General features: G+C 41.5%; 1 protein-coding gene and 2 long non-coding RNA genes across 4 annotated transcripts in view; 2 read left to right on the top strand and 1 right to left on the bottom strand.

Annotated features, from left to right (window-relative positions):
• LOC132394496 (uncharacterized) overlaps window positions 1-13,923 on the top strand; it is a 54,942-nt gene extending 41,019 nt beyond the window's left edge. Inside the window, exon 3 of the long non-coding RNA XR_009512342.1 lies at window positions 1,147-13,923. This is a non-coding gene — a long non-coding RNA (uncharacterized LOC132394496). The remainder of the gene's footprint in view (window positions 1-1,146) is intronic.
• Window positions 13,924-14,073: 150 nt separating this feature from the next.
• On the bottom strand, window positions 14,074-18,807 carry LOC132394488 (protein LRATD2-like). Of its 2 annotated transcripts, none has more exons than XM_059970712.1 (2): window positions 15,845-18,807; window positions 14,074-15,748 (listed from the first exon to the last, which is right to left on the bottom strand). In XM_059970712.1, exon 2 carries the CDS (start codon window positions 15,662-15,664, stop codon window positions 14,819-14,821), a length of 846 nt encoding a protein of 281 aa, XP_059826695.1. In that variant the 5' UTR covers window positions 15,665-15,748; window positions 15,845-18,807; the 3' UTR covers window positions 14,074-14,818. The 2 variants fall into 2 exon arrangements, with proteins under 2 accessions (XP_059826695.1, XP_059826687.1); XM_059970704.1 differs by having other exon boundaries at window positions 15,984-18,807.
• Window positions 15,914-27,517, top strand: part of LOC132394494 (uncharacterized) — an 83,265-nt gene continuing 71,661 nt past the window's right edge. The window contains exons 1-2 of the long non-coding RNA XR_009512340.1: window positions 15,914-16,052; window positions 27,291-27,414. This is a non-coding gene — a long non-coding RNA (uncharacterized LOC132394494). The remainder of the gene's footprint in view (window positions 16,053-27,290; window positions 27,415-27,517) is intronic.

The raw sequence follows: 27,517 nt of genomic DNA, 5'->3' as shown, positions 1-27,517 counted from the left end.
TCATGTCGTGACCTTGTTTGAACTCTCTCAAATTGGGGAAGTGAGACAATGTGCCTTTCTGTAAATCTCTGGCAAGCAACGTCAACTTGCGCTCGAATGCCAAAACATCCTCCAACATGTGCAGGGCTGTACGTCCTTACCCCGTTGAAGAGCTGTGTTCAGCGTGTTCAGGTGCGCTGTCATGTCTACCATGAAGTGTAGCTTTTCCAGCCACTCTGGCTGTTCCAGCTCAGGAAAGGTGAGCCCTTTGCTGCCCAGGAAAGTTTTCTCTTCTTCCAGACACGCAACAAAGCGTTTCAGCACCTCCCCTCTGGACAGCCAGCGATAAAAACACGTTGTAGCGGTGTGCTACACGCAGTCAGTAAACTGCAGTCAAAGATAGCTTTATTCGAACTAAACAGCCTTGCTTTTAAGCCTCCCTCAACCCGCCCCCCATGGGCGCGGATGCTGCAAAAGGCACGTACTCACAAACCCCCGTAGGCTATCTAACTTAGCCTGAGCGCTGGCTAATTGTGAGCCGGTTCGGATGTGTCAGGAAATGGGTCGCCACAACGTCTTATTTAGATTGTACAAGATCACCATAATCTTCAAATTTAGAATTACATTTCAAAAACTAACAAACTAACATAAAATACATTTTAATTAAATACTGACCATGTAGCGGTGTGCTACACGCAGCGCTAAAATTACGACACGGAGTCGGTAACTGCAGTCGAAGGAAAAAACTTTATTCGAAATCTTCAGCCTCACTTTTAAGCCTCCCTCAACCTGCCCCCCATGGCGCAGAGGCTCCAAAGCTCTGTGCTCGCAAACCCCCGTAGGCTATCTAATAGTGAGTCGGTTCGGATGTGCCAGGAAAAGGGTCGCCACAACCAATTATTTCCCAAAGCAACAGGGAGCCGCAGCACAGACGTAAAAGAGCCACATGTGGCTCCGGAGCCGCGGGTTGCCGACCCCCGGTCTAGGTTGTATGTGTGCAGTTCATCATTTCATCTAATTTAATATGGTCAACAGTGCTAGCTCTGACATTTGGTATTTGTACCTTTAATGTCAAAGTTATGTCCAGAAGTCCATACAACATTGTAAATCAATAGAAACTGTACCTATGCTCCCTTTTTAACTTGAGTTTTTACCTTCCCCACACAGCAGAAGTAGAATGAATAACTTGACTAATCATTAAAGTCACTGCATCTACCATTGGGAAGGAGGTAAAGGAGCCTTCGGTCCCACACTACCAGGTTCATGAACAGTTATTACTCTTCAAATATCAGACTCCTGAACCAGCATGGATAACTTCATCCAGCTCAACATTAAACTGATTCCACAACCAAAGGACTCTACAACTCAGGCTCTTATATTTATTTACTCTTTTTTTGCACTATTTGTCTTCTTTTGCACATTGGTTGTCATTCTTTATTTTTGTAAAGTTTATCATAAATTCTGTTGTATTTCCTTACTTTCCTGTAAATGCCTGTAAGAAAATGAATCTCAAGGTAGAATATAGTGATATATATGTACTTTGACCATAAATTTACTTTGAAACTTCGGTATAATTTACATTGGTTCCACGCTCAATCTTCCACCTTCACTCTCATTCATTCAGGTCCCAACTTGAAACTTCTTGTACTGAAGTTTTATAGTGACAAATTGCTTTCATTATGTAAAGTGGTGCCGCAGGTAGATAGGGTCATAAGGAAAGCTTTTGGCACATTGGCCTTCATTTCCCAAAGTATTGAATACAGGAGATGGAACTTTATGTTTAAGTAATATGAGACATTGGTGAGTCCTAGTTTGCAGTATCGTGAGCAGTTTGGCTACCTACCTACAGGAAAGATGTAAGTAAACTTAACAGAGTACCAAGAAAATTTACAAGGATGCTGCCAGTTCTGGAGGACCTGAGTTATATGGAAAAATTGGATAGGTTAGGACTGTATTTTTTAGACACAGAAGATTGAGAGGAGATTTCATAGAGGTATACAAAATTATGAGGAGTATAGATAGAGTAAATGCCAGTAGACTTTTTCCACTGAGGTTGGGTGAGACTACAACCAGAGGTCATTGGATAGGGGTGAAAGATGAAAAGTTTAAGGGGAACATGAGGGGAAGATTTTTCACTCAGAGGGTTGTGAGAGTGTGGAAGGTGCTGCCAGTGCAGGTGGTACATATGAGCTCCAGTTCAATGTTTAAGAGAACTTTGCACAGGTACATGGATGGTAGGGGTATGGAGGGCTAAGGTGTCTGTGCAGGTTTATTGGGGTAGGCAGTTTAAAATGTTTCAGCACAGACTAGATGGGCTGAACGATCTAATTCTGCTCTGTAATTCTATCACTCAATTTATTAGCCAGACAAGAGAATTATGTTAGTCAACATATTTTCTTAACATTGTTTACCCATATCAGTGATTCCTTCTCTTGGTTGCAGCTGTGACACAGAGGGTAATGTTCTCTGGGTCAGAAGGTGGACAGTTCAATTCCCACTCTGGAGACTGAAGCACAATACTCTGGGCAGGACTAAATGAATGTTGCTCTTTCAGATGTATCTCCTTTTGGAATGCTTTGCTTACCCTGAAAAACTTCATCTTATCTATACCTCTCATAATTCAACAAGACAGTCCTAATGAGGGGTCTTGGACTGAAACTTCAATTGTTTGCTTAGATGCTGCCTGATCTGCTGAGTTTCTCCAGCATCATGTGTGCATTGTTCTGGATTTTCAGCATCTGCAGAATCACTTGTGCTTATGAATCATCACTTTGTTGTTTCTGGGAGCTCACTCTAAACTCTGGCTGCTGTATTTCCTCCATAATGACCATGACGATATTACAATGAGCACACCATTAACAGTAAATTACTATGGATGTCTGAAAATTGCTGGATATCTTAAAGACCATTTTTTCTTTAATTAATCTTTGAATCCATTCATCCCACAAAGCACCAATGAATTTTTAAGATGTTAGAATTATTTTAATAGTTTGAAAGCACTATGTTGCAATGACACAACTTCTGTCCGACACAAAATTATGTCACTTGACTATAACGTTATTTAGGTAAACATGGTGCACAACTATGATCGTTATTGTTCTGGCAGCAATTCAGACAGTAAGAGCTATTTTACAAAACACCACTGGCATTCAATTCATTATTGAGGCAAAACATTGACAGGGGCTTCACATTTCCTGTAGAAAGACTAGTAAACTGCCGAAGACTCTAGCAAATTTCTACAAGTACCATGGAGAGCATTCTATCTTGTTGCATCACCATCTGGTATGGCAAGGCTACTGCACGGGATTGGAAAAAACTGTAAACTCAGCCAGCTCCATCGTGGGCACTGGCCTCCCCAGCATTGAAAGGCGATGCCTCATAAAGATGCCTCATCAATCATTAGGGACCCCCACTAGCCAGGACACGCCATCTTCTCATTGCTACCATCAGAAAGGAGGTACAGGAGCCTGAAGACACACACTGAACATTTTAGGAATAACATCTTCCCCTCCACTATTAGATTTCTGAATGAAGCATGACCATGATCATGACCTCACTCTTTTGCTCTCTTTTTCCACCACTTATTTTTTATATTTCTCGTCATATTTTTAATATACTGTACTGCTGCCACAAAACCATAAATTTCATGACGTCTCAGTGATAATAAACCTGATTCTGATTTTGAAAGATGGCACTAAACAACCTGTACAAAAACCAAAGGAATGGAAATTGCTGGAAGAACTACCAACTGCAATCAATACACAGCTTCTGGTAATCAGCTCAGAATCAGAAAGTTTGCAACTTTCAGGCAAATGTTCTTTCCTGATTACTTTTTGAAATGGAGACCAGGTGTAGATCACAATTCTCTGCAGTTTCATTGGAGAATCTGCCCGTTGAACTGGCACCATTTCAGTAGAATTTAGTCACTATTTTATGTCATTTTAAAACTGATTCACTTTACTTAAAACGATCATTCAAAAGTATTCAGAAATTTGACTGGCTCAAAAGCCAGGAAAAGCCAAAGGCCATAGGACTGTCAGATATAGGAGTAGAGTTAGGCCATTCGGCCTATTCGGTGAAGTCTATTTCACCATCCAATTAATGCTGATTTTTTTTCCAACCCCATTCTCCCACTTTCTCAGTATAATCCTTAACAATTAAGAACCTATCAATTTCTGCTTTAAATACACACATTGACTTGGCCTCCACAAACATCTGTGACTCCCTCACACACTGTCTACTAGCTTTCTCGATTTGTGAACTAACCTCCCCTCTCCTAGTCTCTTCAATTTGATTCCCACCCCCAAACCATTCTAGTTTAAAGTCTCCCCAGTAGCCTTTGCAATCTCCCTGCCAGGATATTGGTCCCCCTAGGATTCAAGTCCTTTTTGTACAGGTCACATCTGCCCCAAAAGAGGTCCCAATGACCCAGAAATTTGTATCCCTGCGCCTTGCTCCAATCACTCAGCCAGGCATTTATCCTCCGCCTCATTCAATTCCTACTCTCACTGTTGCGTGGCACAGGCAGTAATCCCAAGATTACTACCTTTGTGGTCCTTCTTCTCAACTCCCTATATTCTCCTTTCAGGACCTCTTCCCTTTCCCTACCTATGTCATTGGTACCTTATATGTACCATGACCTCTGGCTCCTCACCCTCCCACTTCAGGATATCTTGGATGCAATCGGAAGCATCCCGGACCCTGGCACCAGGGAGGCAAACTACCATCCGGGTCTCCTGACTGCATCCACAGAATTGCCTATCTGACCTCCTAACTATCGAGTCCCCTATTACTACTGCCTTCCTCTTCCTTTCCCTACCCTTCTGAGCTACAGGGCCGGATTCTGTGCCGGAGTCACGGCCACTGTTGCTTCCCCCAGACAGGGTCTTCCCCCCCCCCCCCCCCCCAACAGGAGTACTTATTGTCAAGGGGTACAGCCACTGGGGTACTCTCTAATACCTGATTCTTCCCCTTCCCCCTCCTAACCATGACCCACTCGTCTGCCTCCCATGGCCCCTGCCTGTAACTCCTATCAACTCCTCACTCGTCTTGACCAGACGAAGGTCATCGAGCTGCAGTTCCAGTTCCCTAACACAGTCCCTTAGGTGCTGCAGCTCGGCGCACCTGGCACAGATGTGGACGTCCGGGAGGCTAGGAGACTCCAGGGCGTCCCACATCCGACACTGAGAACAACAAGCTGCCCTCACACTCATAATTCCCCCTTTCCTCAAATAACAGGAAAAATAACAGGAATAATATATTTTATTCCCAGACTAGTCGACTTCTGACAAACTAAAACCAGCAGATTCCTGCAGTACAATAATAACTTAATTATAGACTTCTTTTCCTTTGTGAAACATTATCTCTATAAAGATCTTTATAAATATTTACCGTTCAGCTGTTTTTAAAGATAAAATTCCAACAGCCTTCTTTCTGATAAACGCAATGACAAACCTAAGTCTAATGTTTCCAACCCCATTAAAAGACTTTTCCACACTGCACATGCTCAGAATGCTGCATGCTGGGATTTGTAAACAGATCTGATCTGGAAAGCTCTGCAGAGAATGTGACCTTCAGTCCTAAACTTTCACAAAGTTAGGCTTCTAATAGAAAATTTTTCATGAAAGCACTTGCTAATTCTGAAAACAAATTTGTTACAGGATATCTGATTTCAAAATCTTTGAAGTACAGGTCATTCGACCGTACTGCTAAATGAAATTATGTCCAAGGTGCACAATGTAATACATAAAATCACATACATAACAAACAAAGTAATAATACCACAAATAAATTATCAAATAATAAGATGCATATGCAAGTTAAGAAGTAAACAGTATAACACTACTAGCACTTCATACGTGATGAGAATTTTCAGAAATTGAGATTTGAAATCATACGTGGAAACCTGAAAGAAAATTAAATCTTTTCAACTCGAGAAAGACAAGGACTGGATATAAACACCTGCACAAACACAGACCAAATTAATATTTATTTTTTTATTCACTTTCTTTCAGCATTTCATGATCAGGGATCCAAATAAGTTACATTAACTTATTGATGCTGTAATTGTGATAATTGTATTCAAGCATAAAATATGTTGAAATAATTTAATTTATCACTTTGTTTGAATTAATTTAAATAGTCCTTCAGGAGTTATCATAGTCTGTGCAAATTGTAATATACTGTATAAGTTTGAATGAATGTTAATGCCAGGTACGGTTAATGGAATCATGAGATCATAGAAGTGCATTACTGAACAAATATGAGATGCTTTCACAGCCCATAGATAGTTTCTTCCTATAATGGGCATTGGAAATTGTTGACATGAGGTTGCTGGACGAGTGGTTGTACAGTCATTTTACAAGTACCAGGAGACTTTAGTCATAAACACAAACAAAATCTGGTTTAAGAATACACTAGCTGACAAAAAAACCAAGTAGGAATTTAGGACCCGAATTTAAGTTGCCTTCATTTGCTTAGTAGCCCAGACAGAGTTACGTTTTCACCTGGTCTATAAATTAGCTCTGCTTGCCTGATTATTTCCTTCCTATTTAAGAAGGCTTCCTTAGGTGATTTGTTAGAATGATAGACATCATTGAAATGAATGGCACAGAAGCCAAGCCCTTTCAGCCCAGCTTCTCCAAGCTGACCACTGTGCCTCTCAATGTCTATACCATTAGGCTTGTACTAACCCATTTTAAATGGTGTATCTACCTCCAATGTCTCTCTTGTTGTTCCAAATGTTCACCACCTTTTGTGTGTAAAAAACAGTTTACCCCTCACTTGCTCAAAATTATAAGACAGGCATATCAGGGTTTCTTGCTTCAGTGGTTATTGTAGATGCTTGTTAGAAGAACATCTGACATTAAAGTGCAGACTGTAAATTCAGTAAATAGCTATTACTTACTTGAACCCTGTACCTTGTCTTTATCTGTTCAAACTACCGTGGGGCGCTGTGCATTGTGTTCCCCTAACCTAACCCCTTGATATTATGAGCTTCTTTTTGAAAGGGTAGCCTGCTTACCAAATCTTCACATCATTCCATGAACTGGCATTAAGCAATGTAATTAACAGATTGAATTGCATTGATTTGCAGGTTAAGAACTGACAACAAGCTTAGAAATGTCAACCTTTATACTTTAGACTGTCTACCCACTCACTTTGTTATGGCTTCACAGCTCTCAATGACTACTCCCTACACAAATTAGAAAAAAAACTAGTGCTTCCTCTGTTGCTGTTCCTTACTTTGATGTGGCAAACAGCTTTCATCTCGTGGGATGGCTTTGTGAATCATAATATTATTTCAGATCTGATCAGAAGTGTCCCTTTCTACCATAAATCATGGATTAGGACTAATTTAAATCGGACCACAAAATCCAGAACAAAGGGAAGCACCACCGGGAGAACTCCCCGTGGCTTGATTGCCCATCTATACCTACAGTTTGCAGCTGGGAATATCTGCAAAGCCAGTGGCAGACTGAACATAAACAAACCAATGTATGTGAAATAAATCATTTTCATCTCTTCTTCCAAATACAGCCCTCACAGCTCAAATGGCAGTGTAGACACAAGGTGACCAAAAGGAACTCTGCTGGTGGGCAGAGCAGACACTGAATTCCCACCTAACAATGTCTATGCCTGATAAATTATTTCCTTCCCACTGTGTTGCTCAGAGCTTTCAGGTTACAGGAGGAGCTACAGATAGTCAACTAGTTCCAGCCTTAGCTTAAGGTCACCCTTGGGTACTTGACCAAAGTTCTACAAAAGCTGATTATCTATTGAAAAGTATGGAAAATGCAAAGATATTCAGCAGGCCAGGCAGCATTTGTGGATAGAGATATGGAGATAGCATTTTGGGCCACTAGTTTTTCACCAGAACTTGTGCTGATAAAAAGTTATTAACTCGAGATGCTAATTATGTTTCCATCTCCACAGATGCTGTCTGATACACTGAATATTTCCAGTATATTTATGTACTCATGAGTGATGGGTGCATGGAATGCCTTGCCAGAGGCAGATACATTAGGGATATTTAAACTCTTAAATAGGCACATGGGTGATAGAAAACTGGAGGGCTATGTAGGAGGGAAGTGTTAGATTGATCTCAGAGTAGGTTTTAAGGTCAACACAACATCGTGGGCTGAAGGGGCTGTACTGTGCTGTGAAGTTATATGTTCTGTGTTCTGACTCTATTTCTGATTTACAGTCAGACTCTCATAGAGCATGGAGACAAGTCCTTTGGCCCAATACATCTACGCCAGCCAAGATTCCAACCTAAGCTAGTCCCATTTGCCTGAGGTTGTTCCATATCTCTCAAAACCTTTCCTATCTATATACTTGTCCAAGTAGCTTTAAAAATGTTGTTAACATACCTGCTTCAATGACTTCCTCTGGCAGCTTGTTTTATATACGGACCACCCTATGTGTGAAAAGTTAACCCGCAGCATCTTATTACCTTTCTCATCCCTCACCTTAATCAAGTGCCCTCTAGTTCTTGATTTCCCAACCCTGGGTTGCAAAAGATTGTGTGTATTCACCGTCCCTTATAATTTTATACACATCCATCCCTCAATCTACACAGGAGCATGGTAGCACACCCAGCTGTAGGATTGTGGTTTGATCCCCATCGCCGGCTGTAAGGAGATTGTACTTTCTCTCGTAGGCACACGTGTTTCCTCCAGATGCTCCAGTTTCCACCCAGACATAAGCCAGGGTTAGTCAGCTGTGGACATGCAATGATGGTGCCAGATGCATGTCCCAGCACAATTCTTGCTGACGATTTGACACAAATGACAGATTTCACTGCATTTTTTGATGTACGTGTGACAAATAAAACTCATCCATATCTTTATCTTTCAAGGAAAAAGTTCCAGCCTATCTGTCTCTCCCTATAACTGTCTATTTAGTCCTGCAACAACCTTGTAAATTTGTTCTACACTCTTTCCAGCTTAAAAATCCATTGTCTCTTCATAATTCAGTCCCTTGTGTCCTGCCCTTTGATGTCATCTATATGCATCTGATTTGAGTCAGATGTATACTCTGACTGGATATTTGAATTTTCATTCTGTCTGGCTGAATTTGCTAGTAGAACCTCATGTATTCTCTGAGCACAAGTCCATAGGACACAGGAGCAGGTTTAGGCCATTCAGTCCATTGAGTCTGCTCCACCATCCATTCATGGCTGAGTTATTATCCCTTTCACCCCCTTTCTCCTGCCTTCTCCCCATTACATTTGGTGTTTTTACTAATCAGAACCTATCAACCTCTGCTTTTAATATACCAATTGATTTGGCCTCCACAACTGCCTGTGGTGATGAATTCCAGTTTCACTGCCTCTGACTGAAGCAATTCTTTTTATATTTGTTCTAAAAGGATGTCATTCTATTCTGAGGCCGTGCCCTCTGATCATAGACTCCCCACTATCAGTACCAATGTCAGTGTAGCAGCTTATGAATTACCTTTGTCTGTCTCAAAATGGGTCTAGAAGGGGCTAGAGCAGGGATGCAAAGTATAATTATTTAGGGGCTGTTTGGGTTTGGATTCCCTTTGATTGGGTTGGGCTTCAGTAGGGTCTCCATATTATACCCAAGCTGAACCCAAAGGTTACGTGTTCAAGCACCACTTCAGCAAACTTCCTCACCCTTTGTCGCGGTACACAGGGAATGGTGCATACTCGGGGGTGTTTTCTGGGCATTAAACATGAGATATAGTAGCTAAATTAGGCTCCTGCAGATTTATCATTTCTAAACCTTATTCTCGCATCCCTGTAACCCTTAATCCCCTTACCAGTCAAGAATCTTATCAATTTCTGCCTTAAATACACCCAATAACTTGGCCTCCATGGCTCTCTGTGTGTAATGAACTCCTTAGATACACCACCCTCTGACCTGAGCTGTTCCTAAAACACTGAGTGTGTGCCTTTGGTTTCCCGTACCTCCTCTCTCTGCTGCAGTAGAGGAATTTGAAGAAATCTGTAGCTGAAGAAGTTCCTCCTCATCTCAGTTTTAAATGGTTGTCCCTTTATTCTGAGGCTGTGCCTTTGGACACTAGACTCTCCCACTAATGGAGATATCATCTTTATATCCACTCTATCTACGTCCTTCAGTATTTATTAGGTTTCAATGAGATCCCACTTTGTTCTTCTGAACTCCTCTGGGTACAGGCCCGAGTCATCAAACACTACTTATGTGACTTATGTGTTAAGCATACAGGAACATTAACATTATACATCAACCCAAAAAAATCTCAGAAAGGAGCAAAAATAGACCAGGCCACCCTTCAAGAATGAACTGCCTTCAATGTGATCATGGTTGATCTGCCCAGTACTCAAATCTTTATCTGGAATGCGAAGCTGAAAATCTGCTGTTATTCTTCAGTGGATCTCAAGACACATCAAAGAGGAGAGACTCTCCACCAAATCTAGCCTCAGTCAATAGTATACAGTACAAGCAGATTAGAGTCATTATCACACACTGTGGAAATTCCGTATTTATTTTATTTATTTCTTGAGATACAGCAAAGAATAGGCCCTTCTGGTCGCTTAAGCCATGGTAATCTCCCAATTTAACCCTAGCCTAATCACAGGGCAATTTCCAAAGACCAATTAACCTATCAATTGGCAGGACTTTGGATTCTGGGAGGAAACCAGAGTACCTGGAAGGAACCCCCAGAGTCACAGGGAGAACATGCAAACTCTTTACAAGCAGCAGGAGGAACTGAACCTGGGTCCCTGGTACTGTAAAGCATTGTGCTCACCACTACATTACCATGCTGCCTCATGCATGAGTAGCTTGACTGATTTCCTCTACTGCACCAGTACTATCAACAGGGAGGAGGCACAAGAACCTACACTCAACATTTTAGGAACAGCTTCTTCACCTCTGCCATCAGCTTTCTGAATGGACAATAAACCCATATACACTACCTCTCTATTTTTGCTTTCTTTTTGCACTATTAATATCTATTTCTTATTGTAATTTATAGTATATTTTGTGTATTGCAACTTACTGCTGCTGCAAAACAACAAATTTTACAATATACACGCAGTGGTCACTTTACTAACTATGCCTGTAATATAAATATCATTAATATAAATATCTAATCATCCAATCATGTGGCAACAACTCAATGCAAATAAGCACGCACACATGGTCAAGAGGTTCAGTTGCTATTCAGACCAAACGACAGAATGGGGAAGAAATGTGATCTAAGTAACTTTGACCATGGAATGAATGAGTACTGGTGCCAGATTTGAGTATCTTAGAAATGGCTGATCTCCTGGGCTTTTCACGTAAAACAATCTCTAGAGTTTACAAGAGAATCCTGAGAAAAAAAACAAAAACATCTAGTGAGTGGGAGCTCTGTGGGTGAAAGTACCTTGTTAATGAAAGAGGTCAGAGGAGAATGGCCAGACCAATTCAAGCTGACAAAAGGCAGCAAGTGGTGCCTAATATAGTGGCCACTGAGTGTATATTTCTTGTTGTAATTTATCATGTTTCATGTCTTGTACTGCACTGCTGCTGCAAAACAACAAATTTCATGATATACATCAGTGATGTTAGACCTGATTCTGATACAATTCAGTTTAAAAAGTAGTATATCTGTTGTGAAAAGACTAACAACACCTGACAATTGTAAAAACAAATCTTACGTAAATGTAGTGCTCTCTTTTAATAATAAGTTATGCTCTGGCTCCCTCAGAGCAGCAAGGTTTCAATACTCTACACAGTAGTGGGATTGAATTTGTAGTGGGATAAGCATTTCAAAGAGCAGATGCCTTTAAATATACATGCATCTTAAAGATAGTTCTTCAACATCTTCACACTGTTCAACTGATGTCTGTTATTTCAAGTGCTCATAATTAAACCTCATGTCTGGACATAAATGCCAGAGTAATCAAAAGAAGAGTATTTTAATGTAAGATAGTTATGACCAGATTTAACTCATTTGCTTCCGTAAAAATATTTAAAAATCTTCCCCCCTTATCAAGATATTTCTTTCCAGCACTGCATAAACTTCTATAGATGTACAGTGACAAGACTGGTTATATGGAATGGCAAAGTCCATTAAGCACATTTATATGCGGCCCATAAAAAGCAGCATCTGTCATTAAGAACCCCCACCATCCAGACCATGCTCTCGTCTCACTACTACCATCAGGAAGGAGGTACAGCAGCCTTGGGTCCCACACCATCAGGAGGTTATTACCCTACAACTACCAGGCTCCTGATAAGTAATTTATTATCATAATTTGATTTTTTTGCATTTGCACAGTTTGTCTTCTTTTGGACATTGAATGTTTATTAACCTTTGTCTGCAGTTTGACATCGATTCAATTGCAGTGTTTTGTTCTACTGTAAATGCCTGCAAGAAATGAACCTCAGCATAGTATTTGGTGACACATGCATACTTTGAATCAATGTGTAAAAGACAATCTGTGAAAATGCAAAATAATATTTAGTAATAAATAATACTGAGAACATAAGTTGTAGAGTCCATGAAAGTGACACTATTGGTTACAGAATTAGTTCAGTGTTGAGGTGCCTGAAGTTATCCATACTTGTTCAGCAGCCTGATAGCCTGGACATTGGCCGTTCCATATCAGTCTTATCAGGCTTCATGGTGGTGTGGGACTTAAAGGGTCCTGAAACTCTTTCCTGACCACAGCAGTGAGAAGAGAGCATGCCCTGGACGGTCTGCGTCCTTGATGATGGTGCTGTTTTGTTGTGGCAGTGCTTCAGTGATTTCTGAAACACAATCACTGGTCCAGACTCCACACGTGAAGCCTAACAACATTAGGTTTTAACCATTTCTCTGAGTGACCTTCCTAAATTAGAATTTTTTTGTAAGTGTTTACCCACATGCTCTTATCTGGTCTGCTAGCTAAGAATAACTAGCCCAGAACACAGCAGAGTAGATCTCCCTCTTCTGTGAAACTGCTCAACTCACCTGCAGCATTTACTGGTCATAACAAGAGATGGCTGGATTTTTGATTCACTTTTCAAATGTCTCACTGATCAGGCTAATGAATTTTTATACCATAACGAAGGAAACCACTGCTGAAGCAAGATTTCTATTCTATCAGGAGCATTCAAGTATATTTATTTCATTACACAACAGGTTCAGAAATTGAATTTCATTGCTTTTGGAGGGGCAGGTCCACATTATACACTCAGTGGACACTCTTATTAAAGTGGCCACTGAGTGTACGTTTATGGTCTTTGGCTGCTGTAGTTCATCCACTTCAAGGTTTGACGTGTTGTGCTTTTAGATTCTCTTCTGCACACCACTGTTGTAATGAGTAGTTATTTGAGTTACTCTGACCTTCCTGTCAGCTTGAATCAGTCTGGCCATTCTCATTGACAAGCCATTTTCACTCACAGAAGTGTCACTCACTGTATCCTTCTATATTTTTCACATAATTCTCCGTAAACTCTAGGGATTATGATGAGTGAAAATCCCAGGAATCAGCAGTTTCTGAGATACTCAAACTACCCCATCTGGTACCGACAGTCATTCCACAGACAAAGTCACTTAGATCACATTTCTTCCCCATTCTTACATTTGGTCTGAACAACAAATGAACTTCTTGACCACACTTAAATGCTTTTATGCATTGAGTCAGTGCCACATAATTGGCAGAGTCAATATTTGTATTAACAAGCTGGTGAGCAGGTATACCTAATAAAGTGGCCACTATGTGTACATCCGCGGAGGGAAACCCCGTGTCCCTTTGCCACTGCATGCACCCTGCCAGAAGTACCTTCATGAGCCTGGCACCTTACAGTGTTGAGCAATGGTCCCACACCACTTCATGGAGAAGCAGTGAGTTAGGGCAAGTTTCCTGACAACTGACTTCTACTCTTTACAGTACTGAGATATAAGGATTCTCACGAGGAAAACCATGTAATTCATTGTTTTTAATACATGGTTTGGCTGTTAATACAAGTGCTTATTAAGACATAATCAATACATAGTCCGTGTATTCTCTAAATGTTTAGAACCTTTCTAAATGTTAACATGTTATGCACACCGACATTAAGGCAGGTGAAGAAAATTAACAGCTGTGCATAACAGTGCACGTTAATTCAAAAATATCATTATAAAAATATTTAATTCAATTTCAATAAAGATATGCAAGAGTTATGGACATTCTCTCCGTGATGGCAGAAACACTAGAAACCAGCCTAGATTAGTAGCGGCTTTTAAATCAAATTTAAGAAAATAAAATCTATTGAGCACTATTTCTCAAATCAACCATATAAAGTCTCCATGTTTAATAAAACACAGGAGAGAGTGTATTTGGCGAATGATGCAGTTCACTGAATCACTTCTCCCTGCGATTATAAAATCATTGTTCAGTCAAGTGTTTACCCGTCTTCCATTTTATAACCTCGACCCATCTCCAGATCAACTTAATCCTATTAGCATAAAAGTCACTCATTGAGTTCATTAAACTTTTCCGTACTTGCTGAAAGCTCCATTGATCCCGGCGGCCGTCCCTGGTAGGAGATGAGCCTGTTCCCGGTCTCAGAAAGCACCTCGCCGCTAGGGCGCTAGAACGGGAGAGAGGGGTGAAGAGAACTGGCGAAGTGGCCGCTTGAGGGGCGATTGTGTCTTTTTTTAAATTTCAGTTCGGGTGCAGAACAACTTTTAACCTCGTTTTGCAACTGCGTGTGGGCGGTATCCAAGTTAACAACAAGCACCCAAGACTCAGGAAACCAAATCGTTCTCCATCCCGACTTGCCCAAGAATTTAATGTCAGTTTCCCCTGGGGTGGTAACTGCCAAACGCATTATCCTGCGCCCTCGGTGAGAATGGCTAACTTTTAAACCCGCGCTCATTGTGCGTCGAGTTCAGTCCTGTGCTGCTCCTCCGTCTGCAGATGTGTGGCTAGCTCTTGCATCAGGGCCAATTTGCCGAGTTGGTCGCTCCTCCTCCTCTCGGCGATCAGGTCTTCGAGACTCTGGAACTCCAGCGTGTGACTCACCTTGTCGCTCAGGTGGATTTTCAAGCGGTAAGGCTGCTTACCGATTCTCAGCTCGCCCCCTGCCTTAAACTCCCTCCTGCCGCACCGGCACCAGGCGGCGAAGCACTCGGAGCTCCTCCAGCTCAGCTGGACCCCCTTGAGTCCCACCAGCTGCAAGGCGCATTGCACCACGCTCTCGGGAGGCCGGGCTTTGAACTTGTACAGGTGGTTAACCAGTCGGCCCCTCCTGCCCTGGCTGGCGTTGGTCAAGAAATCGTTCTTGATCTCCGCTTTGTGCAGATGCACCACTTGGAAGTCGCCCACGTACACGACCCAGTGCGGGCACTGGTTCTTTGCCACGAATTCCACCAGGTCGCCGGGTTTGCATTTATTAAGCAGTGTCTCGGGGGGCTGCGTAGACAGGTCGGCCCCTCCTCCTTCTTCGCTCTTGCCGATATTGCCCCTCTTTTCGTAGATGCACTGGTCCCTGTAGTAGACGGAGCACTCTACTTCGTTGCGCGCATCGTAACTGCTCTCCTCGATCTCCCCCGTCCGCGTTTCGCTCGCCACGGGCTCCTCCAAATCGTCCTCGTCCACCGAGAAGATGTAGGAGACCCCAATGCGCGGTCCCGGCTCCTCCCGGTCACCGCCGGCCGGGTCAGCCGTGGGAACTTCGTCGTAGCTCAAGTGCGTAAGTCTCTCCACTTGGTTCCCCATTACACGGGAAACCGGAGCAGTTAATAGTCGGCCAGAAAGTCAAGCCCAAGCTCTGGCAGGAAACAGCGACGAGCGAGGATTCACCTGCAGGGGCAGAGAGGAATTGATCCAACGCACACGTAAACACATAAAATGCAACCCAGAGCAAACTGCGGTGCCACGTAAGCCCTCAGTGCAAACCTTAAAACCTCTCGGCAACCGGTTCCTCCCCCCCGATCTCCATGGGGCTCCTCGCTCCCTCGGGAGTTGCGAAGTTGAGAGAGGTCGCCGGCGAAATGGTGCGGCTGTAAAGTTTCCCTCGGCTCGTACGAAATCCTACCTCTGACTTGACGCTTCTTCCTCTCCGGCAGCGCCGTTCAGGTGTTGCGGGAGTTCCGCGTGATCACAGGTAGGAGGGCAGCAAGGCAGGGGAATATGAAACGAAATCCTTTTGTCCTTTCCTTTTCGCGCCGCGGCCCGTGCCTGCTGATTTGCCGAGGTCACTTTCTCGAGCACACGCAGAGTGAGTGTGCGCCAACCGTGCTGGGCAGAGCTGAGAGTGACTCAGATTGCACTGAGCGCTCTCTCACTCCTCCCCCATCCCTCCTTCCTCCCTCTCATGCCAACGTCAAGGTGAGCGAGCTAGCGACATGATCTGTCTGAAGCCTGCCGAGTGTTTCGTCCACGCAGTAGCCGGGGATCTCTCTCTCTCGCACACACACACTCATTCGCTCTCTTCCACTGAAAACAACTTTCCAGGGCTTGAGGAGGAACCGTGAGGGCAGACACGTTATCGCTTTGAGTCACCCTTCCCCCCACCACACACAAACACCGTTGGTGAAAGGAGACTGGATATCCGGCTGGAGCATAAATCGTGTTTGTGGCTACTCTGTCAAACACATCTAGAATCCGGATCTACTCGTCTCTCAACCTCAACACAGTGACGGGCCTGCTATGTATATCGTTAAACATTTCGGATGGTACGCTTCTGTGACCTGTTTATCAGAATTGTAAAGCTATCATGGCGCTAGAAGCAAAACTTCAAAGATCAAAGGAAATTTATTATCAAAATGTCACCATAAACTACTCTGAGATTAATTTTCCTAGCAGGAATTCACAGTAGAGCAAAAAATACAATAGAATCAATGAAAAACTACCCTAAAACCAACAACCAATGTGCGAAAGAAGACAATGTATGAAAATATAAAAAAAAGACAATCAGAATCAAGTTTAAGACCGCTGGCACAGTCGTGAAATTTGTTTCGCAGCAGGAGTACGTTGCAATGCATAATAATAAAAACTAAATTAACATATATAGAAAAGAAAATTAAATGAGCAGTACAATAAGAGATGAGAAAAGTAGTGAAGCAGTTTTCACGTGTTCTTTGCAAATTCAGAATCTGATGGCAGAGGGGAGGAAGTTGCTCCTGAAACTTTGTGTATTTTCAGACTTCTGTACCTCCTCCCTGATGGGAGCAATGAGAAGAGGGTGATGGGTGCCCTTAGTTATGGATGCCACTTTTCTGGGGCATTGTGTTTTAAAAGTGTCCTGGATGCTGGGGATGTTAGTGTGCATGATGGAGCTGGCCCAGTTTACAACTTTCTGCATGCAGTTACCCAAGAAGGAACTCACTGGGGTAATGGTAAGTGAGGAGTTATTGAATGCCTCTGCTGAAACTACATAACTCCTAACTTCAGGACATCCTGAGGGAGTAATTTAGAAGTGCACACGTTGTGGCAGTATAAAAGCAAATTCTGCACAGTACATGCCCCAGATAGCAGTGCTATAATGATCAGGTGCTGGCTTTGCCTGTACTATACTTATATGAAGGAATGCTGCTCTTCTTTGAACTTATCCAAAGGGATCTTTAACACCTGCCTGATAGAGCAGGCAGGCTACTGGCTCAACAACTCAACCAGAAGGTATCATCTCTGTCACACCATTTAAGATGTGAAGATTCCAAGAGCCATATTACAGACAGAAAGACCCTCTGCTCAGTAGTTTATGTAGCAGTTATTGAGAGAGGAATATTGACCTAAACTAAGCTAAAATTGTTTGGTTTGACATAGTGTTGCAACTGCTAGAGCCATTCAATCCAGATTATGGGATCTGTCTGTGGGGAGTTTGCACATACATCTTGTGACTGTGTGGCTTTTACCCTCCATCCCAAAGATGTTTTGGCTGGTAGGTTAATGGTCCACCATAACCTAGTGTTTAGATGGGTAATAAAAAGTTATGACAATCTTCAAAGTTCAAAGAACAAGTTCAAGATGAATTTATTATCTAAGTATGTATATGCCACCATATACTACCCTGAGGTTCATTTTCTTTTGGGCATTTACAGTAGATACAAAGAAGCATAATAGAATCAATGAAAAACTACAGATAAGCAAAGATGGGCAAATAACCAATGTCCAAAAGAAGACAAGCTTTGCCAATACAAATTAAAACAAATAATATTACTAAATGAACAGTAATAAATACCACTGAGACCATGAGTTGCAGAGTTCTTGAAAGTGAGTCCATGGGTTGAGGAATCAGTTCTGTGTTGTGGTGAGTGAAGTTACCCATGCTAGTTCAGGAGCTGAATGGTTGAAAGGTAATAACCATTCCCGAACCCGGTAGTATGGGGCATAAGGCTCCTGTACCTCCTTTCTTGTGGCAGCAGTGAGAAGAGAGAATGGTCTGGATGGTTGGGGTTCCTTGATAATGGCTGCTGCTTTCTAGTGGCATCATTCGTTGTAGATGTGCTCAGTGGTGGGGAGAGCATAAGCTGTGATAGACTGTATCCACCACTTTCTGTAGACCTTTCTATTCATGGGCATTGATGTTTACATACCAGTCCATGATGCAACCAGTACGAGGAAGATTTAAAAAATAGAACAGATTTGTATAAATCAGCAGTTGCCACACACTCAGGAGTCTTTGCCTCTCATATTATCTGATTAAGCAGATTGTACCACAAATTATATAAATTCTCCAAGGGCAGTACCATCAGCAGGAAAGGAAACACCATGGTCAGGTCCTACAATGGAGCTTACAATCAACATCCGCTACCATGCTAACACATACTTAAATGTACGTATGAGCAATATAAATTTCTATTCTCTGTATATTGTTTATGAGCCATTACTTAAATTGCTTGAAGAAAAAGACTTGGATGTGCATAATAAATTTTGTTGAATACTTCCTGTTGTGCCATTATTTCCATTTTTCTCACATCCATATTTATTGCTTTCCAAAAAAGCAAATAATTCCTTTCCAGAGTAGGATCACAAACATAAAAAAGCTCATAATTTTCTTTTAGTGATCAAATTCTGTGAAATTTTAACGGAATGAAACTGACAGAAGCTTAATCATTGTAGGTTTTAGAACAATGAATATGAGAAACAGAAGTGATACAAATCCGACCAGCTTGAAGTAATTCATCATAGGTTCACCCGAATTTCTACACAAACACGAGGAAATCTGCAAATGCTGGAAATTCAGGCAACACACACAAACTGCTGGAGGAACACAGCAGGCCAGGCAGCACCTAAAGGAAGAAGTACTGTCTACGTTTTGGGCCAAGACCATTCGTCAGGACTAACTGAAAGAAAAGATAGTAAGAGATTTGAAAGTGGGAGGGACTTTTACTATCTTTTCTTTCAGTTTGTCCTGACGAAAGGTCTCAGCCCGAAACGTAGACAGTACTTCCTATAGATGCTGCCTGGCCTGCTGCATTCCACTAGCATTTTGTGTGTGTTGCCCTAATTTCTATGTTTGATTATGTGTCTATCTGAATGTGGAAGAGAAAGCATGTGTAGTCACCGAAGCACAGGAAAAAGCTCTTCAGCTCAAGTATACAGAGCGAAATAGAATTAAAATTTTCAGTCAGCATTTCAGTCAGATTTAATTTTAGATGTTGAGAATCTTGGGATTTTGCTTAGGCATGTATGTAATATGATTGAATTTCTTCCCCTGCCCCTTCTTTCCTTTTCCATTGCCTATTCTGGCTTGGAATAGGCACCCTTCACCTGCTTCTCATCTGTCCATCACCTTGCCCTGCTGTCCCTCCTCCTTCCCTTTCTCCTATTGTCCACACTCCCCTCCTATCAGATTCCTTCTTCTTCAGCCCCTTACCTCTTCCAGATACCACCTCCTGGCTTTTCTCCATCTCTCCTCCACCCACCCACACACTTTCCCTCTCATCTGTCACCTGCCAGCTTGTACTCCTTCCCCTCCTCTCTCCTTCCTATTCTGGCTTTTGTCCTTTTCCTTTCCAATTCTGATGAAGCATCTCTTCCTGAAACATGAACTCCCTTCCATAGATGTTGTTTGATCTGCTGAGTTTCTCCAGAATTTTGTTTGTTTCGCTCTGGATTTCCAGCATCTGCAGAAACTCTTAAGTTTCTGTAATATCATTTCTAACCCAATGTGTTCAGTGTCAAAGAAATAGCTTTGATTCACAGCTGAGAAACCAGGAGATAATCAGTGTGGCTGAGGGTTGGACAGGGTGCTGGAAGAATTCATATGGGCATAAACATGACTTGGCACTAAGCCATGATGTTTTTATACCCAGATGAAAATACAGACAGAAACTTGCTGTATTGGGTTTGCTACTTTCTTTCAGTATTGCTCAAGATGGTGCTAAGGTGCAGGCTCCTTCAAGGTCATGGCTTAGATGCAGTTTATAGCATTGGTTTTAGGGGCAGGGAGGGGAGTTAGGGGTCAGGTTAGGGTTTCTAAACAGTGATGTGGGGGAGTTGGAGGTCAGGCCTCTCCTCCACACCCTGCACTTGAAGGCCATCTATGTGGATGAGTAAGAAGGCCTCTATTCCTCTCTCGAAGGCTAGCAGTGTGGATATCTGGAATTCTGCTCGAAAGCCAGTGATGTGGATATTATAACAATTACTGCATGGAAACAGGCCATCTCGGCCCTTCTAATCCATGCCAATGCTTACACTCACCTAATTTCATTGGCCCACACTCAGCCCATAACCCTCCATTCCTTTCCTGTCCATATACCTACCCAATTTACATTAAATGACAATACCGAAACTCCCACTTTTACTGGAAGCTCATTCCACACAACTACCACTCTCTGAGTAAAGAAATTCCCCCTCATGTTACCCTTCAACTTTTGCCCCCTAACTCTCAAATCATGTCCTCTTGTTTGTATTGCCCCTACTCTCAATAGAAAAAGCCTATCTACGTCAACTCGATCTATCCCCCTCATTATTTTAAATACCTCTATCAAGTCCCCCCTCAACCTTCTATGCTCCAAAGAATAAAGACCTAACTTGTTCAGCCTTTCCCGGTAACTTAGGTGCTGAAACCCAGGTAACATTCTAGTAAATCTTTTCTGTACTCTCTCTATTTTGTTGATATCTTTCTTATAATTGGGTGACCAGAACTATACACATTCGGCCTTACCAATGCCTTGTACAATTATAACATTACACCCCAACCTCTATACTCAATGCTCTGATTTATAAAGGCCAGCATGCCAAAAGCTTTCTTCACCACCCTATCCACATGAGATTCCACCTTCAGGGAACTATGCACCATTATTCCTAGATCACTCTGTTCTACTGCATTCTTCAATGGCCTACCATTTACCATGTATGTCCTATTTGGATTATTCCTACCAAAATGTAGCACCTCACACTTATCAGCATTAAACTCCATCTGCCATCGTTCAGCCCACTCTTCTAACTGGCCTAAATCTCTCTGCAAGCTTTGAAAACCTACTTCATTATCCACAACACCTCCTACCTTAGTATCATCTGCATACTTACTAATCCAATTTACCACCCCATCATCCAGATCATTAATGTATATGACAAACAACATTAGACCCAGTACAGATCCCTGAGGCACACCACTAGTCACCGGCCTTCAACCTGACAAACAGTTATCCACCACTGCCCTCTGGCATCTCCCATCCAGCCACTGTTGAGTCCATTTTACTACTTCAATATTCATACTAATGATTGAACCTTCCTAACTAACCTTCCATGTGGAACCTTGTCAAAGGTCTTACTGAAGTCCATATGGACAATATCCACTGATTTACCCTCGTCAATTTTCCTCGTAACCTCTACAAAAAATTCAATAATATTTGTCAAACATGATCTTCCATGCTGACTGTCCCTAATCAACCCAGTCTATCCAGATAATTATATATACCATCTCTAAGAATACTTTCCATATTCAGGCCTTCACCTCTTGAAGACCATTGACATAAATGAGTAACGAAAGGCAATGGTGAATGACAGTCTGTACCAGGTTGGTGGGTCCAAGGATCACATATCCATATGAGCAGGAGGCATGAGTGCAGGTCACTCAGTGTGCCTGGAGTTTGGGGTCCCATCATAGGCTAGTGCGGGGTTCAATACTGAAGATTAGAGCTTAAAGGTTATTTGGAAATTCAGAAGTCAAAGCCCATTAGCTGAGGCCTGGAGGTCTGTCCTGGAGATGAAGGATTGTTGACATTTATGTGTAGATGGGAGAGAGAAAAGGAGCTGCTTTTGCTATTGTTTTGTTGCTGGTTGTGTTCTGTGAACATTATGAGCATGCTACGTTGGTGCTAGAATGTGGCAACACTTGTGGGCTTGCCCCCGCTCATCCCTAGCTTGTGTTGATGGTCATTGCAAATGCTACTTTTCACTGTACATATATTTTGATGTATATGTGATAAATAAATGAGAATCTGAATTTTTATTTATACATTGTTTTTTGTTTTTTTATTATGCTCTTTTTGTTTATTGTATATTTTCTGCTGTATCGATCCAGAATGACAATAAACAATCCTGAATCTTGAATATGAAGTCTTAATTTTATTATATGCTTGTGACTTCCTGCCTCAGAACCAAGCTATTGTGGAGCCAAGAGGGTAAATTGGTTTATTAATGTCACATGTATTGTGATACAATGAAAAACCTGTCTTACATGCTGTTCATACAGATCAATTCATTACCCAGTGCATTGAGGTAATACATGGGAAAGTAATAACAGTGTGCTGAATTAAGTGTTACAGTCACAGAGAGATTGCAGTGCAGGTAGACAATAAGGTGCAAGGCCATAGCGAGTTTGATTGTGAGTTCAAGAGTCCAACTTATTGTACTGAGTACCTTTTAATAGTCATTTACAGCAGGATAGAAGCTGTCTTTCAGCCTGGTGGTCCATGCTTTCAGGCTTTTGTATCTTTAGTTTGATGTAGTGTGGAGAAGAGAGAATATCTGGGGAGTTGGAGTCATTGATTGTGCTGGCTGCTTTACTGAGGCAATGTGAAGTGTACACAAAGGAGGGAAGTCCAGATCCATGATGTGCTGAGATGAGTCCACAATTCTGTAATTTCCTGCAGTCACAGACAGAGGAGTTGCCATAACTGTTCCATGTTAGATCAATAAAAATCGGTAAGGGTCAATGGAGCCAAGCCAAATTTTGTTAGCCTCCTGAGGAAGTAGATGTGCTTACCTGTTTAAAAACAGTATTAATCAGTAGAATGCTTGGCACATCAGCATTTCGACTCTAATGTACCAAGTTTTTCCATGTCATCAATTCTATAGTCTGTATTTAACCTAATATTTTTTTTGTAATTTATTTTTTATTGAAGTTCATTAAACAAACATTTCCATAAGATGTATTTCAGACATTGTACGTATATATCATATAATCATATATATCACAAAATCTCCACAAAGTATTTATCTGGGGTATACACTTATAGAAAAGAGTGGAAATAAAAAAGGAAAGAACTATGTACAAGTAGGGAGTGATCTTTTTTTTTACAACAGATTAATTGATTTGTGAGAATAAAATCAGGCCTATGAGGCATTATGTAATTAAACCATTTTCCCCAGTATGAATCAAATTGTTCCAGCTTATGATTAACAGCTGCTGTTATCTTCTCCATTTGGTAAATGTCCATTGTAATTTCCATCCATGTATTTAAAGTTGGGCTCTCCTGTGATAACCATTTCCTAGTAAGAGTCTTTTTACCAGCCACCAACAGTATATTCATTAAATATTTATCTCATTTCAACCATTGGTATATATCCAAAATATATGGTCTTACTCTCCAAGGGTATTTCACATTTAAAGATGTCTTGTAGGGCATTGTGTATCCCCCTCCAATAGTTTTTGATAACAGGGCAGTCCCAAAAAATATGATAATGATTTGCATTTTGATTTCCACAATTTCTCCAGCAAACAGGGAGGTTATCATCATAATGGGATTTCTGAGAGGGTGTAATAAAATATCTTATCAAGTTTTTCCATCCAAACTCCCTCCATTTCTGTGAATTGGTACACTTCCATTGTTTAACCTAATATTTTAAAGCTCTTACTTGCCTTGATGGAGTTGGGTTTTGCAAATTTCTGACACATTAATGAAAATTGAGGGACATTTCAGAGGGATTGGAGTCTCTATATGGTTTTATGCAGCATTTTCATTTGGTATTCAGTATATTTTTCAATGCCTTGGGGATCCAATTAATTGTGCCAGGGAATGGTTGTATCTGGGACATGTCTACAAATTCTTCTGGTGTAAGAAAAGCTGAGAGAAAATTTCTGATCACTGTTTTAAAGCTGAGATTGTTTTCTGCATAGGATGATGCCAGGGTGATAAGATAGAGCAGCAACCTCTTTAAATTAAACTTTTAAAAGTCAGCATGGCATGTATGAATGGCAGTGGACTGAGGCAGTGGTTATGTATGATGACTATGACAGACAAGTATTGAAAGACACATTGTACTGAGGTAAAAAAGCAAGAGAACCTGTCAAAATGGTGGCAAGTTTGTACTAACTTTGATTTTATTTGTCTCTATTATAACTCTTCAGTGTCCAGCTAGCAGACAACCCCAATTCTTCATTGTAATGTTTTATAACAACAAAATAATAAACTAATTAAAGGGAAAAGACAGCAGTCAGAAATGAGTCTAACCTAGTTTTACTTTAAGCAAGGTGCACACATATTACGTGATAGCATGATGATATATACAATTCACTTATTTTTGCATATAACTATAATGAATTATTAAAGTGAACAGAATGTTTATTCAAATAATATATTTACAATATTACTCAAATACTACTGAAATATTAAATATACAACACTCATCCCTACTTAGCTATAAACTACAACTCAATCTAGAATGCTTCTCAACTTACATACACAGTATACTATGCAATTCAACAACTATATGGACTTCCACAACATAACACATTTTGAAATGTCCCATTCAGGATTAAAGATTTAATCAATGTGGGGGATTTCTCATTTTTGTGGGATAATGCCTTTCCTGACAAGGGAGTCAGATACTGGGACCTGCTCCACGGTGGTTATAGGAGTTGAATTTGAGACTGCAAGAAGTGGTTCTGACAGTTCGGGACAACTTACTTCTCCCTTTCTCTCTGGGTCTATTTTGATCTTTGCTTCTCTCCTGGTCCCAGCTTCTTTCTCCCTCTTTATCTCACTCTTCTTCTTTCTCACGTTTCTTCTCTCTTTCGTGCCTTTCTCTTTCTTGCTCACGTTATTACTATCTCTGATCTCCTTTTTAAATTTCCTGTCTTTTTTCTCACCTTAATTTTTCTTCTAGTTTCTTGTGATTATTTCTGAATTTGCTGAAGGTACATTTAGTTGACTGGAGTATTATCAATTTTTATTCCTCCCTTTACGGTCTGATCTCCCCTCTGGGTTTCCTTATCCACACCATCATTTGACAAATCCTCTGTTTTTGTATTTCCATTGACTCCTTTCTTTTGGGCCTTCCATTCATCCAGCTAGGCTAAGGTCATTGTATCTACTTTTACAAACAGCTTTTTCTCTCCCACTTGAAGTTCATGCAATAACCTTAATGCATGCAGAATTGATTCTGGTTCTTTATGCTCACAAAAGGCAAATGCTAGTGACTTTGCTGAAGCTCCACGAACACTCTTCCAGCTTAAAACCAAGTCACATTTCACAAGTAACTATCTGATTAAAAATGAAGCTTAGAAAAATAGAGGGCTATGGGTAACCCTAGATAATTTCTAAGGTAGGGACATGTTTGGCACAGCTTTGTGGGCCAAAGGTCCTTTATTGTGCTGTAAGTTTTCTATGTTCCTATGTTCTGAAGAGCTGGGAATTTGATTTGTGATAGAGACAGAAAGCCATGTAAGGAAAAAAAATGGAGGGGGGAAGGAGCATCAAAGGGAGCCAATGGACGCGAAAGGAGATTACATGAGAGAGGAACAAGGGGGTGGGAAATGGTGATGGGGATTGGAGGAGGCATTACTGGAAGTTTGAGAAATCAATGTTAATGCCATTAGGTTGGAGGCTACCCAAATGGAATATAAGGTGTTGTTCCTCCAACTTAAGTGTGGCCTTATCCTGGCAGTGGAGGAGGCCATGTATGGATATATTGGAATGGGAATGTGAAGCGGAATTAAAATGGGTGGCCACTGGGAGTTCCTGCTTTTTCCAGTGGACGGAGTGTAGATGCTCAGTGAAGCAGTCTCCCAATCTACATCTGGTCTTACTGATATACTAGAGGCCACTCCAGGAGCATGAACACAGTATATGACCCCAGCAGACTCAGAGATGAAGTATTGCCTCACCTGGAAGGACTGTTTGGAGCCCAGGATGGTAGTGAGGGAGGAGGTGCAGGGGCAGGTGAAACACTTATTCTGTTTGTGATGATAAATGTTAGGTGGGAGATCAGTGGGGAGGGATGAATGGACAAGGGAGTCGTGTAGGGAGTGATTCCTGCGGAAAGCAGAAAGTGGGAGGGTAGCAAAGATGCGATTGGTGGGGAGATCCAGTTGGAGGGTGGTGCAGGTATGGAAGAATTATGTGCTGGACACAGAGGCTGTTGGGGTGGTTGGTGAAGGCAAGAGGAATCCAATCCCTGGTCGTGTGGTGGGAGAATGGAGTAAAAGCAGGCATAACAAAAATGGAAGAGAAGCAGTTGAGGGCAGCGTTGATGGTGGAGGAAGGGGAGCCCCTTTCTTTAAGAAAGCAGAACCTCTCCTTTGTTCTAGAATGAAAATCCTCATCCTGAGAGCAGATGCGGCAGACACGGAGGAATTGAGAGAAGGGGATGGCGTCTCTTGTTTGCCATTTTTTAAATGTTTTCTTGAAAGATTCCACAAACCAAATGATCTCTCAGTGCATCATTAAGCCCATCGCACTCAAAAAAATTGGTACTTGTTTCTTATTGACTATTCCATTTACCTTAAAATGCTATTCAATCTGTCCAATATACAAAATCCAGTTATCTTCTCCATAATCAAATGTATCAATCTTTCAGATATTTTTCAGCTATCTCTGCTTTTTTATGATTATTATTACTCCATACTCATTGTTTACAAACCTGAGAATTCTTCTGATGTTACCTCTTTTTAAAAACTCAATCGTGTTTTCCCTTCTCATGAATAGGTACTGCGCTGCTTTTTTTTACCTCAAACGTCTTGCTGCGCTTCATCAGACAGGTAGCCATCTTGGGTTTATTTTAAAAATACCTCGTTGCCACTTATGTTTTATAACTCCAAAGCATGGAACTAATTAAAAGGAAAAGACAGGTGTTCAAAATGTGAGTCTAACTTAGTTTTTGTTTAAGCAAGGTGTGGTACGTATTATGTGGTAGCGTGATGACATAAGCAATTCACTTATTTTTACAGATAAACTGTAAAAGAGCAAGGAGAGACTTGGGAAGTGCGCTGAAGGAGGACCATTGTCAATGGCTCGTATAGTGGCTCCCACAGTGTGAAGTAATCCAAGAAAAACTGTGTTTACAATGTGCAGGTAAGAGACACTGGCAGGAAAACATTCTTTTCCTGTGTTAAACTGCTCCTGTATTGGTGCTCAAAACAAAACATAATCATGTTAGCAATGGGTCAAGAGGTTT

This window comes from Hypanus sabinus, chromosome 1 (assembly GCF_030144855.1).
Source record: "Hypanus sabinus isolate sHypSab1 chromosome 1, sHypSab1.hap1, whole genome shotgun sequence".
In the NCBI taxonomy this organism is placed as follows: Eukaryota; Metazoa; Chordata; class Chondrichthyes; order Myliobatiformes; family Dasyatidae; genus Hypanus; species Hypanus sabinus.
Note: the sequence above shows the minus strand (reverse complement) of the source record. Positions and strands in the feature narration are given on the sequence as shown.